Below are 14,841 nucleotides of genomic sequence, written 5' to 3' on the forward strand. Positions count from 1 at the left end.
TAAATGTTCTGTATGGTGGTAGTTTCATGGGTGTCAAAGTTTCATGGGTTTCACATCTGTCAAAACTCATTAAACTGTATAAACAGAGGCAATTCTTTGCATGTAAATTATCTCAATAAAGTTGTTAAAAACAAAACAAAAACATTGGTATTGTTGTGATATTGCTTCTCTTCTCATCTTGAGCAACTTTATTCACTTTGTGAATGACTAAAATCTGCTCCAGACTCCCCTGAAAGCAAATTCATATTAATTACTGCCAACCTGCTGAGTATTCTCTTCTCTCACAACCTCCCTAAGCTCAAAATGTCCAGGACTGAATTTATCAATGCTAGGAAAGAAAAAGCAAAGAACTCTTCCCTTTTCTGTAATTCAGAGAATGATTGACCTATCACCCAAAACAGAAACTTGAACTCAGATTCCTGCCTAACATCCCACCTTTGTCTAAACACCGGCCTCTTTACAGGCCTCATCTGGATTCCAGCTTCCTCCCATCCACCCTGCCACTCTCCTAGTGTTTTTAAAATCCGGAACTGGTTGTTTCCCTGCCTAAGAGCTCAGAGGCTTTCCTTGCCTTCAAGATGGATTTCAGAATCCTCATTAGGCACACGGGGCTCCATGCTTCCTCCCCCAAGATGGCTGCTTTCCATACACTACTCCCCACCTCCATGTTCTCTCTGGAAACAGCTACTAGCACCCAGAGATGGGACCTGCATGGCAATGTCTTCTATATTAAGTCACCTCAGCACCTAAACCCATTGTCACTGAACACCAGAGCAAGGTGGGTCTATCACATTCTACATTGTTCATTTGAAATGTAAAGGCCCAAGGTGTCCCAAGCTTCAACCTTTATCTGTATATGCAGTTTCTGTGCTCTTCTATATGATGTATCTCAATTAAAAATTATATTTGGGGCACCTGGGTGGCTCAGTTGGTTAAGTGTCTGACTCTTAATCTGAGCTTAGGTCTTGATCTCAGGGTCATGAGTTTGAGCCCTGTGTGAGGTTCCACACTGGGTATGGACCCACCTAAAATATAATAATAATCCAAAAAATAATATTCTGTGGGAAAAGTACACAAGATAAAAGCTCTTGGCATTTAAAAATGTGTCAAACACCTTAAACTAGGAAACGCTCCCAGAATGCACACCAAAGGCAAAAGGTGGTAATAAAATTCAAAATATAGAGAAGAATCAATCCAGATGGTTCAACGTCCAATTGACAGGAGTTTCCAACTTTGCTTTTTCTACATAGAACTCAGTACCTTCTAATAAATTGTGTAACTTACATTTCTTTTTTATGATAGTCACACAGAGAGAGAGAGAGAGAGAGAGAAAAAGAGAGGCAGAGACATAGGCAGAGGGAGAAGCAGGCTCCATGCACCGGGAGCCCGACGTGGGATTCGATCCCGGGTCTCCAGGATCGCGCCCTGGGCCAAAGGCAGGCGCTAAACCGCTGCGCCACCCAGGGATCCCAACTTACTTCTATTTTTTAAAAATTGTTGGGTCTCTCTTAACTAGAACATAACACTCCACCAGGGAGGAAATTTTTGTTTTATTGGCTACATTCTTACTGTCTGTAAAACATTCCTTATATACCAAGTACTGAAAAATTATTTGTTGAATGAATGAAAAAATAGCTCCAAAGTTCTGAGAGAAAATTATTTTGGACCTAGAATTTTTCACTGAGCAAAGCTGTCAAATATGAAGATGGAATTGACTGATTGATAATTGATGGAATTATCTCCCATGTAATTTTTTTAGAAGCCATTTAAGATAGCAGATGACTTATGGGATAAAAGGAATTGTAGAACTAACCCAGGAGTCTTAACAAAAGAAATTTCTGGATGACTTTTCATAGCAATCGGCCTGTGATTAAAGGGGAGATTGGTGACCTCTATAGAATGGACATCATTCAGTAGAATAAGAAATTCAAACTTCTGAATAAATACAAAACAAAATCTTGGGACTTCTGGGTGGCTCAGTGGTTAAGTGTCTGCCTTCGACCCAGGGTGTAATTCTGAAGTCCCAGGATCGAGTTCCGTGTTGGGCTTCCTGCATGGAGCCTGCTTCTCCTCTACCTGTGTCTCTGCCTCTCTCTCTCTCTCTCTCTCTGTATCTCTCATGAAGAAATAAATGACATCTTTTTTTTTTTTTTTAAATCTTCTCTCAAAAAGATTAAGAAATTCTAGGGAAAACAACAAGATATACAAAGTTATGATGGGAAAAAGAAACAAACCAACCTGTGGAATGCTAGAATGTAAAAATATAAGTGACTGATTTTGTCATTGGGAATGTTTTCCTTCAAGTAGTATAGGGACAGAGACATCAAACCCCTGGGGAAATATGTAATACTACCTGACTTGAACACAGACAACGTTTACATTATCACAACAGTATAAATGATCTTTATTAGTTTTCAACTTTCAGAATGAACTCTGAAACAAAAGACCTAACTATGGTTAAAGGTCAGAACGTAAATTTTACCAACCTTGATAATATAAAAATAAGGGTATAGCCAAGCAAACCTGGCTGGTACAGAGCATGGTCCTCACTCTGGAAAAATGGGAATTGAGACACACTGGCTAAAACTGATACATCAACAAACTTGAAAGGTTAAAACCAGTCACCTCTGAAGAGCAGGTCTAGGCTCCAGGGGTGGAGGGAACTGTCATTATAAATCTCTGTAAGAAAGTTTTTTTTTAAACCATGCATACATTACTTTGGTTAAAAAACAGTGCCTGTTTAAAGTTATTTTAAACAGCCCAAGACAAATGTGCTGTCACTCTGCTGCGGCCACTTAACTCAACAGCCACTCTTCATGGCTCCCTGGGCTGGGCTGTTTACATGTGAGTTAGGGACAGTGAACTCCAGACAACACTGCCTTGATGATAGAGTCTCACATATTTCAAGCTTTCCCTTGGCTAATGTTTAGACAGAAAATGAGGATTAAGTTCAGGAAATATCTCTTGGGGGAGTCAATAAAAAACACATACATACACACAAAGAGACTTCAGGAAATCAAGTTTGTATTAGCATTATTTTAGCCCATACTTTCTTTATCCAGATTTATTTCCTTTCTGATCATTATGACTTTCATATAAGTTGCCAAAATACATTACCTCTGATTTTATGTAACTGTAAAGTTAGGATACAAAAAGCATAAAAACATCTACAAGTACCAAAACCTCTATGACCTTACAATTTCATGATGCAGGAAAGGGGCACAAAATAAGGAATACAAATAAATTATAATCTAAAGAGTTACATACAATGTTTCCTTTATTTATTAAAATCCACAAGGAAAGTGTTTCTAAGCTGTTATTAGCAATTATGAACACAACCCCCTGTGCTCTTCAATGTTCTGCTCACATGTCCAGCCTAACAAGCACTGGAGACAGCCAGCTTCTTCAAATGATCCATGAACACCTGTAGGCTAACATCATCAGTTAGGATGGGTGCTCCTGTTTCCTGAAATTTAATGGGAAAGATTTATTGGCATGTTATCTTAAAAGCTGCTCAGAATTCATCAATTATTAAGGACTTTCCACCTCAGAACATTCAGTGTTACCATCTCTGCTAGGAGTACTCCACCACTGCCATCCTCTGCATAGCTAACTATTCCACCAATGGAAGCATAATTTCCTCACAGAACCCTTCTCTGACCCATGGAGATCAGGCCATCCCTGCCACTACAGACAGTTCTGGGCATATGCCCTTCTCTGCCTTAACCCTCTCCATCATTCTGCTGACTTGTCGTCTTCCCCATCGCTCTCCCTGCACCCAGCCCAATGCTCTTCATGCCATGCTTACAACAGAAGTTTGTATGGTATATTTACCAATAAGTGGATCAGTATCTTCACTGAACAGATGGATATTTGTGATATCAGAAAATGTTTGTGATTCGTGTAATGTCAAGGGAAAAGAACTGAACAGAAACCTTGATTTCTAGTAAGATCCCAAATTTGTAAAAAAAAAAAAAAAAAAAAAAAAAAAGGGATCCCTGGGTGGCGCAGCGGTTTGGCGCCTGCCTTTGGCCCAGGGCGCGATCCTGGAGACCCGGGATCGAATCCCACATCAGGCTCCCGGTGCATGGAGCCTGCTTCTCCCTCTGCCTGTCTCTCTGCCTCTCTCTCTCTCCCTGTGTGACTATCATAAATAAATAAAAATTAAAAAAAAAAAAAGTAAAAATATACAGGATATACATATTTCATATTACCTACAATGAAGTGAGAAATAATTTAACTCTACTGATAGTGGCATTATATGTAATGTTAATTTCCTTTATTAATCTTTTCTTTAAAATATTCAAAATTTCCAAAATGATACTGTACTACTATTATGAAAATAAAAGCATGACTAAAATTTTATAAGAAGATGTCTTCCAGGAAGAAGGAGTAGATGTGCTTTTCCCTATTCCTCCAATAAGTACAACTAAAAACCCTGGGTATTTTATATAAAACAAACATAAGAAGACTCTGAAAGGTGGAGAGAAGAGAGCAGACAATTCAAGGGCCTTGGGTCCCAAGAAACAACACAATGTGAGTCCTTTGGGTTTCCTTTTTGCCTTATATATCCCAGACCTGGAGCTGAAGAGGCGGACAATCAGTGGACACAGACAAAAACATGAGAGAAAGCCCACTCTCTTTAGCTAGCTAAAGGACCAGCATAGCCTTGCAAGACAAAAAAATGTTAAGTAAGAACTCCGGTCAAAGATGGCAGAAAAAACTGTGACCCCCACCCCCCAGCAAAGGCTGAGCAAGTCCCTTAGACTCACTCTCACAAGACAGTAACAAGGAACCCTGACACCCCCACCAGGATACTCTCAGAGAAGGCCAAGTATGGCACGGGAAATTTCATTCCTCATGGCCTGGCGGATGTTTCCCTATAGCCATGATATCTGTAGAGACCATTCGGGGAGCCTGTACTTCCACCTCAACCTGGCAGTAGTAAGATGTCCTCCGTGTCCCCTGTACTGGGACAGTCACTACCATCTAACACAAAGGCTGTCTCCACTGCAGGATCAGTGGGGACTAGGTGGGGAGCTGGAACATCCATCCTCAGCCAGCAGTAACAATGAACTGTCCCCCACCCAGGTGTCAAGAGGCCAAAGGGAACCTAGTTTGCTACCTGGCAGTAATCAAACAATATCCTCCCCACTTCCCTCACAGAGCACCCAAAAGACAAGACACAAAAAGGAAAAAAAAAGATATTCACAGTGGCAAGTAAGAAATACGCTGCCCCTATTTGTAGATGACATGATTATTTATGTTGAAAATCCCAAAGAATCTAAAAAAAGCCCCCTCCCAGATATAGTATGTGACTCAGGAAAGTCACAGTACATAAAATAAACATACAAAAATCAACGGTATTTCTATATATTAGCAATGAACACTGGTACACTGATATCAAAACTGTAATACCATTCATAATCACTCAAAAAAAAGTGAAAACATTCAACACTAAAGAAGAAACCAAAGTAGAATAGAGTCATACTGAGTTCACATACTAGAAGGCTCAACACAGTGAAGATGTCAATTCTCCCCAAATTGATACAGAAGATTAATGTAATTCTTATCAAAATCCCAGCAAAAGTCTTTAAAGACTTAGGCAAGATAACTCTAAAATTCTCATGTAGAAGCAAAGGAACCAGAATAGCTAGGACAATTTTGAAAAAGAAGTTGAAGAAATCAGTCTCCTTGATTTGAATACTTACGATACAGCTACAGTAATCAAGGCAGTGGTATTGGTAGAGGGATAGAAACACAGATCAACATACAGAGAAGAAAACCCAGAAATGGACTCACTCAAATATGAGCAACTAACTGTTGACAAGATACAAAAGTAGTTCAGTGGAAGCAAGACAGCCTTTTCAACAAATGGTGCTGGAACAATGAGACACCATACATAAAAAATAAAACTAAGCCTCACATCTTATACAAAAATTAACTCAAAATGGATCACAGTATGAAATGGAAATATAAAGTTAGACAAACACAAGAGATCTTTGGGGTCTAGGGCTAGGTAAAGTGTTATTGGACTCGGCACCAAAAGCATGATCCATAAAAGGAAAATTGGTAAAGTGGACTTCATAAAAATTAAACACTTTTGCTCTTCAAAGACCCTGTGAAGAGGGTGTACAAAGAAGCTAGAGGTGAGAGAAAATACTTACAAACCACATATTCAACAAAAGGCTAGCATGCAGAACATATAAAAAACATAAAACTCAATGGCAGAAAAAGCAAATAATCCAATTATAAGATGGATAAAAGAGATTTGAAGAAAATATACAGATGGAAAAGAAGTACATGGAAAGCAGCTCCACATTATTAGCCACTAAGAAATATAACTTAAAACCACAACATTACACCACTACACACCTACCGGAATAGTTAAAAATCAAAATCCTGACAATCCCAAATGCTAGCAAGGATGTGGAGAAACTGGATCACTCCTACATTATTAGTGGGGATGTAGAAGGATGCAATCACTATGGAAAACAATATGGCAGTTTCTGAGACTGACTATGTGACTGCCATAACACTGAGCAAATGTACTCCTGGGCATTTATCTTGGCGAAAGGAAGACTTCTGATCATAAGAAATCTATACATGAATATTTATTTATTTATTTTTTTATACATGAATATTTATAGCAGCTTTACTCCTAATAGCCAGGAACTGTGAACAACCCAGATGTCTTCAACAGGTGAATGATTAAACAACTACAGGACACCAATACCACAGACTACTACTTGGCAAGTAAAAGGAAACAGATTATTGATTCATGCAACAATCTGGATGAATCTCTAGACAACCATACTGAAGGAAAAAAGCCAGTCCCCAAAGGTTACATACCATGCAATTTCACATACATAACTTTTTTTTTTTAAGGTTTTATTTATTTGAGAGAGAGAGCGCGTACATGTGCATGCATGTGAGCAGAGAGGACCAGAGAGAGTGATCTCCAGTGAACTCTGTACTGAGCACAGAGCCTGATGCAGGGCTCAATCCTACAATCCTGATATCATGACCTGACCCGAAACCAAGACTGAGCTACCCAAGGGCCCCACATACCTAACACTTTTTTTTTTTTTTTTAAGATTTTATTTATTTATTTGAGAGGCAGGGAGAGAATGTGAGTGGGGAAGGAGAGGGAGAGAGAATCTGAAGCAGACTACACTGAGCACAGAGCCCGATGTGGGGCTCTCTATCTACGACCACAAGATCATGACCTGAACTGAAACCCAAATTCTAGAAGTGGAGAACACAGCAGCAGTGGCCAGGTGTTAAGGAAGAGGTGGAGGCAGGACGGAAGGGAGAGTGACTTTTCGAGGGGGAATGAGAAATCTTGTGATGATGGAAACGTGTACCTGGCCCATATCTATGCCAATATCCTGGCTGTGATACTGCATTACGGTTTTGCAAGATGTTCTCACTGGGGAACATGAGGGGAAGTGCACAGGGAATCTCTCTGTATTATTTTTCACAACTGCTTATAAATTTAAAATTACCTCAAAAGAAAAGTTTAATTTTCCAAAGTGTTTTAAGAAAACAGAGTGAAAGAGACTTAGTTGAGAGAACTATAAATGTTGAAAATAATTAAATAAAACAGAGACTGAAGAGTGAGAAGGCAGAACCAGAGGTGAGCAGATGTTTTTGCCCTGCACCCTTGAGAGAGAGAGCAGAGTGTGCACGCGCGGGGGGGGGGGGGGAGTTGGGGAGATGTTGCTGAGTCTATGAGAAGAGCCAAATGCAGGTCACACTAGTGTTTTGTCCTCTGGCCCAAATCTGTCATATTATGCTGTGTACTACATAAGGGATCCACACAAGGTACCCCCTCCTGCCTCAGCTATGTTGTTCAAAGTTTGTTTGTTTTTTTTACCCCCAGCAAAATACTTGAGTCATTCTGTCTGTAAGGCCAAAAGAGATCCATCTGGTAATGCATTTTTCAAAAAGCAATCTGGCCTCCTCCCAGATACCTGATAATTTCTTACCTGTCCCCAGGCATACAGGTTATTGTGTGTCTGAGATGGGTTCACTTTGGACAAAAGGAATCGAGCCTTTAAAAACAAGAAATTCAAAGGTTACAAGTGACAATATTAGTGTAGGAGAAAAAAAAGTTCTTACCACATTTCTTTTGTTAAATTAGCATTTTCCTACCGCATAGGAACCCATTTATTTAGTATAAAGCCTATAACTCTCCATTTATTATGGTTCCTAAAACATGAGATATGTTTTACTTTGGTAATACTCTACTTTCACATTAACCTTTTTCTACCACTCATTTAAGAAGTCCTATTCGGAAATTTGCCTGAATGTCAATTTATGTCACCACATAAAATGTTAACCATGCTATTTGGATTTATCGCCATTTACATCATGAAACCAACAGAACATGAGAGCTGGAATTCAGCTCACTTACCTGGCTGCCTCCATGCTCTGTGTTAATGTAACGTGGCATAGGGAAGCGTGCTTGCAGAATCTCTTGGGCATCATCCAGTGGTGCCTGCAGGAGGTGCTTGAAGTTTTCATACTCAGGCATGTCTTGGTACCCAGCTTTACGCCACTGGGCTATGGTCTGCACCAAAACAAACCAACCAAAACCACTGTGGAAACACTGAAATGATAATCTTCAAGAACACTCTTGACATTTTAACACTCCCACTGCCACACGGAACTCATTTCCAGTGAGGAAGTCATGTCAAGAATGACAAGTTGCTGCGGGGAGCAAAGGGGAGCTGGGTAGGCTAAGGATGAGTAAGCAAAGAGGTGGAGCCAGGACACCCCCCACCTACATAGTTCTCTCAGAAATGCCAGAGCCATCAGTCACACATCTTCCCTAACTGTACATACCAACTAGCTAAAAACACCCAGGGGATGGCTGTCCCAAGGAGCCACCCATTCTTTCCACTTCACTGCCACCACCGGGTCCAGCCTCTCATGTCCTTTCAGCTGGTAGGGAAAGGTATTTGTTGGCTTCCAATGTAGAATCCATTCCCCTTTCTTCTTCCTAAGGGCTACACCTCTACACCCGACTCCAGTTCCTAGTGTCACAGACTCATCCCCAACTCCCCTGAGCTCTGAGTTGGCATACTCTTGGTAGGGGAGAGAAAAGCTGCAAGAATCAATACATGGATGTTCATTAGGCAAGTAGAAGGCAAATACTACAGTATGGAAGGTAAAGCCTGTCTCCCCAGCTCAGCTAACACCATGTCTCACCCTCTTTTATCCCCACTGGCAACTGCTCTAGAAAATGCCTTGTGTACTTGCGCACACAAGAAATCAAGAAATAGGGATCCCTGGGTGGCGCTGCGGTTTAGCGCCTGCCTTTGGCCCAGGGCGCGATCCTGGAGACCCGGGATCGAATCCCACGTCGGGCTCCCGGTGCATGGAGCCTGCTTCTCCCTCTGCCTGTGTCTCTGCCTCTCTCTCTCTCTGCGTGTGTGTGACTATCATAAATAAATAAAAATTTAAAAAAAAAAAAAAAAAAAAGAAATCAAGAAATATTCTCTGATTAATATATCTTTATAAACAATCAGAAGTGCTTTCATATGTTATTTAGGGGACACTAAAAAAGAAAACAGTGGAGAAGGGAAATGATCGGAGGGTTTTAAAAACAGAACTGTTAGTCTGGTAACAGAAGGAGGATTCTCTTTAGATGCTTCCTTCTGCAGCCTGCTCTCCTCCTCTTCTCAGGGTTTCCAGCAACATTTTCAAGGTCTTAATTTCTGACTGGTAGCACAGAGGAAATGCCCATAAGCTTGTTTGGATCCAAGAGTTCATTAGAACACTTACAACCAGCAGGCTCGGGGCTTTTGGAGAGTGAGAACTCTGTCACTGTCTTTATCTTTAGAACCCATCATTCGCACACACACAGCATGCAATAAATGTGTGGATGAAGAAGACAGGGATTGTGGTCAGAATGTCTTTAAGGTGTGAGCTGAAGGCATAAATATCCACAGCATGATTATTGCCCCTATAGGAACCAGTGGGAACAGCAGTTGGTGACCCAATGGGCAAGTGGCTAGCAGAGTGAGTGTTTATATGCTGAAAAAAGTTAAAAAGTATAAAATGCATATTAGTATCAGAAAACTAATTCATCCTAAGTTGTTAATAATATTCTGAAATACAACATATACCTTTGCAGGACATTTGAAATCAATGTCTAATGTAGAGACACTAGGAAGTCAAGTCAATCACCAAAGCAATTTATTGAAGGTAAAGAATGGACAACAGAAGGAAAAGAATGTATCAATGAACATAATGCTCAGTTAGAGGATTTTCTCCAGAGGAACTACTCACTTTCTTATGAAACCCCTTTGAGAAAGAAAGGGACTCTCCCCTGAAAGTCATTCACAGTTGTCCTAGGGACCCACATACTAGTGTAAGGGTCAGTGTGCTATGTTGTTTCATCAAAGGAAAACTTGAGACCTAAGCTTATTGTTTACTAGAAACTCTAACATAACTCCAAAAGGACAACAGTGTGTGTGAAGAGTTGGCTGAGGGAAAGTAAAGTGATCTTGCCTAACGACTCGAAAAGCAGTTAAGTTAGGACGATTTAGAAGGACCACCTGAGACTTATTTACAGCAAATGGAATTAAAATTACTATAGATACCAATACCCCTAGGGACTTGAAAAAAAAATGTATCTAATAGAATAAAAGCCGCTATACTCATTCTAATAAACAGCAGGTCTTCTCAGCCCAAATTATTTCAAATGTCATAAAAACCTGAATGAATAAAAAGAAAGCCAAAACAATAGTAAGGAAATAAATTAATGTTTTCTTACCTCACCAAGATAAATGACAATTTGGAAGAAAGTATCCATCAGCAAAATTCTGTCAGCTAGAATGCTGCTGCTGTCCAACAGTACTGGCTGAAGAAGAAGGGACAGAGACAACACTGGTCTTCCCCCTGGTCCCACACGGTGACCACCCCAACCCCCACCTGGGGTGTCTCCAGGACAGTTACAAGGCTGGTTACCAATGGTACCCAGCACGGGGGTTCTCCCCATCTTTAAGGAGACTCCCGCTCTCTGCTCGGTAAGCAGTTCTGAGTATCAACTTCTATTAGAAAGAGGCTCCAAATAATCCCTCATCAACTGGGAAGAGAGATTAAGGACATCTTTTGCTCCAGGAACCAGAGTTAATTCCAAACATTCTCAGTTTTGTGTTAGAAATATATTTTAACTACTGGAGACACATTCTCTCAAATCTACTGCCATAGGGCACCTGAGTGGCTCAGTGGTTGCATGTCTGCCTTTGGCTCAGGTCATGACCCCAGGGTCCTGGGATCCAGTCCCGCATCAGGCTCCCCGGAGGGAGCCTGCTCCTATGCCTCTGCCTCTTTTTCTGTGTCTCTCATGAATGAATAAATAAATAAATAAATAAAATCTTAAAAAAAAAGAATCTATTGCCATAAATGACTGACAACAGTGATGCCTACATAAAAAAGAACAGCTTTTAAGACGAGTTTTAACAACTTATCACCAAACATGTTTTCATTATATTTCTACTTCAAAAATAAAAGTAATGTGTTAAGGAAAATTTGAAAATTTGTATCCAAGTCACATAGTTTTTAATTCTTATATGTTAAAAAATACATAATTTGGGAAAGTTTCTATTTTGATTTTTTTTCACATTATTCTTTTTTTTTAGTAACATCTACACCTAATGAGGGCTTGAACTCATGACCCAGAGATCGAGTCCCAAGCTATGCCAACCCACCCAGACAGGCACTTTTTAAAATAATTAAATTCAATACTTGTATCTTTCTTTTCCTTTTTTTTAATTTTTATTTTTAAGTAATCTCTACTTCCCAAGTAACTCCAATGTGGGGTATGAACTCATGACCCCAAGATAAAGGGTCACCTTCTCTACCAACTGAGTGAGCCAGGTTCCCCTTCATGTAACACCTTGATATTTTATCATATTACATGAACTTTGTAAATATTTCCTAGATTACTTACTCTCCTACTATTAAATACTTGGATTGTTGTACCAATTTCTACAATAATAGCTCATTTTACTATTTCTTCGAACAACATTTTTTCTGTATAAAAGAGGATTTCCTTCAGGCACAAGGCATATACTAGGCCAAAGAATATGAACACGTTGAGAAAAAAAGTACCCACATATTTTTATAAGTTTTTTTACATGTAATCCTGCCTTCCACAGATAGTAGGCGTTCTTTATATGTCTTGTGACTTTTACCTATGTGCATTTCTTAATAATCAGAAATAATGTTAAATTACTATAAAGATTCAAAGTTTTTTTTTTTTTTTACAGCTTTGGTCTAAGAGTAAACTTGCTGGAAAAAAAAAAACACCTCATATTAGGTGATTCCAATTCTAAGAAAAGCATTCACTAAGCCTCACCTCTGGTGGCCCATGAAACGAATAGGAGTACAGAATGGGCTGGATCATGATGAGGGACTGGGTTAGATCCTGCCGGGCAAAATGGTGCCTATAATACGACGACTCATCAGGGCTGTTGTTAAACACTTGGAGAAATGGAGATCTTCGAAGATGGAACATGAACTGAATTTATAAAGGAAAAAAAAAAAAGAAAATGCATACAGCTGTAACTTTCTTAGACACCCAGACAACAGTCTTGCCTTAGGTCTCTGAAAGAGAAGCACCACTTTCAGACACAGGTCTCTGAGTTCATGGAAGCAGAAAGAACAATGGTAGTACCAGGGCCTGGAGGAAGAGGGAACTGGAAGTTGTTATTGAATAAGTAGAGAGTTTCAGTTTTGCAGGACAAGAAAGTTCTGGAGATCTACTGGATAACAATGTGAAGATACTGAAAATTACTGAACTGCATACTTAAAAATGGTTAAAATGGCAAATTGTATGTGTTTTTCACAATTATAAACATTATTTTTCAGAAAGGGAGTGGGGCCCTTTGGGTATGTCAAAGCCTCCACATGTAAGGGGAAGGCAAAGCAGTATTTATTTCTGGGTCACTGGGCCAGGTTGGAGACAGAACATCTGCTCTAGAGAGGCCACAATACCATAAGGAAAAGGCACACTCCAGGCAGCCACAATAAAAAGTTGTGAGTACAATGCAAGTCAATACTAGTAGGATGGGATGGGGAAGCAGGAGGCTTCCCAAGTCAATGGGAGCCGTGCATGAGGAGGCCAGAGGGAGGGAGCTCCAGCTGCAGTAACAGATGAGAGGCTGGACTGCTGAGGACTCAAGCTGCTACACTGGCATCAGGGGTGCAAGTAACAGAGGGACAAATATGAGGCTGGAGAGGTGTGTTCTTTACTCTGAGGATCAGAAGGTGCATGGCTGACTTTTAGCTCACTCTAGAGAGGTGTCAATACTTAAAAAAATAAAAATAAAAAAATAAAATAGGGCGCCTGGATGGCTCATTAAGCATCCAACTCTTGATCTCAGGTCTTTTTTTTTTTTTTTTTTTAAGATTTTATTTATTTATTCATAGAGACAGAGAGAGGGAGAGGCAGAGACACAGGCAGAGGAAGAAGCAGGCATCATACAGAGAGCCTGACGTGGGACTCGATCCAGGGTCTCCAGGATCACGCCCTGGTCTGCAGGCGGCGCTAAACCGCTGCGCCACTGGGGCTGCCCTGATCTCAGATCTTGATCTCAAAAGTTCTGAGCTCAAGCCCCACGTTAAAAAAAAAAAAGAAAGAAGAAAAGAAAAGAAAAGAGAAGAGAAGAGAAGAGAAGAGAAGAGAAGAGAAGAGAAGAGAAGAGAAGAGAAGAGAAGAGAAAAGAAAAGAAGAAAAGACACAAAGAGGTGCCAGAACATGAAAATGAGCTGCCCTGAGACATATAAAGACTGAGACTCCAAATATTGAACCATCAGTTTCTACATAATAATCATGGCTGATATTCAATACACCCTTTGTGCAAGGCACTTGATAAGAATGACTTAATCCTTCTAACAAACCCACAAAGTAGGTTCTCTTACCATCCCTAGTTTATGGGTGAGCAAGCTGCAGAACAGGCAACTCACCCAAGGCCACTCACACTGAGGAGCGGAACTGCTTTATTCCAGATATCTGGCTCCAGAGACTCGGCGCTTGACCTCTAACCTAGATGCCTCAGCAAAACGAATCTTACAAACCACTTCAATTCAATGGTTTTCCTCTTCAGTCTTATCAGGTCCCTTGGCCAAGATGGGGCGGGGGGTGCTCCAGCAGTACCCGGTGGGTAAGGGTGGTACGTGGGCACAACTAGAGCAGCTGCATGTCTATCTGCTTTAAATGTGCTGGCTTTTGAGGGGGTTCTCTCAGAGAAAGGATTCCACAGCCTTAATGAGACTGCAAACCACTTCTCTGGACCCATTCCTTCCTAATAAAAAGGAAACCAATATCCATGGGGGTTCAGGACCTCATCCTGGATCAACAGTAGCAGAGCAAGTGCTAGAACTCCACTTGAACTCTGGCAAGTCCAGAGCTCCTTACACAACACTGTAGAGCTTCAACTGCCCTAGCACAGGCCACAGGGGCACGCATCAGGGACCACAGAGCCCTGACTTGGGCTGGGGGTCAAGTGAAATGACCCCTATGGCCCCCCGTTAGCCCTGAGAGTCCAAGCTATACAAGACAAGTTCATGACTGAAATCTGTGTCCCCCTTCTAAACTGAATAATCAAACAAATAATACCTACTAGAATATTTGAGTGCATGAAAGTTAAAAATGAAAGTTTTCTGCTTTCTACTTATTCATTATTAAGGCATCTTGGGGGGAAGGGAAAAAGTTGGCTCTGCTTCCAGTTCGAGAAAGCTGCATTTGTGAAGGGACCACCTGAGAGCCGTGGGCCCCAGACGTGGAGCGGGCCTGCACCCACCAAACGTTAACGGGTGCCTGGC

At 40.7% G+C, this 14,841-nt stretch overlaps 1 protein-coding gene across 9 annotated transcripts in view; it reads right to left on the minus strand.

Moving 5' to 3' along the window:
- Positions 1-3,007: 3,007 nt before the first annotated feature.
- The window catches only part of SEC23B (SEC23 homolog B, COPII coat complex component), a 38,163-nt gene continuing 26,329 nt past the window's right edge, over positions 3,008-14,841 (minus strand). For 4 of the 9 annotated variants that reach the window (XM_049100240.1, XM_049100241.1, XM_049100242.1 and 1 more), the window contains 5 exons: positions 12,374-12,535; positions 10,787-10,873; positions 8,420-8,614; positions 7,992-8,057; positions 3,008-3,466 (listed from right to left, as the gene is read on the minus strand). In XM_049100240.1, coding sequence (XP_048956197.1) covers positions 3,377-3,466; positions 7,992-8,057; positions 8,420-8,614; positions 10,787-10,873; positions 12,374-12,535 — 600 coding nt within the window. In that variant the 3' untranslated portion in view covers positions 3,008-3,376. The remainder of the gene's footprint in view (positions 3,467-7,991; positions 8,058-8,419; positions 8,615-10,786; positions 10,874-12,373; positions 12,536-14,841) is intronic. The other 5 variants (XM_025469165.3, XM_025469164.3, XM_035705718.2 and 2 more) reach the window with 3 other exon arrangements.

This window comes from Canis lupus, chromosome 24, assembly GCF_003254725.2.
Source record: "Canis lupus dingo isolate Sandy chromosome 24, ASM325472v2, whole genome shotgun sequence".
Taxonomy (NCBI): domain Eukaryota; kingdom Metazoa; phylum Chordata; class Mammalia; order Carnivora; family Canidae; genus Canis; species Canis lupus.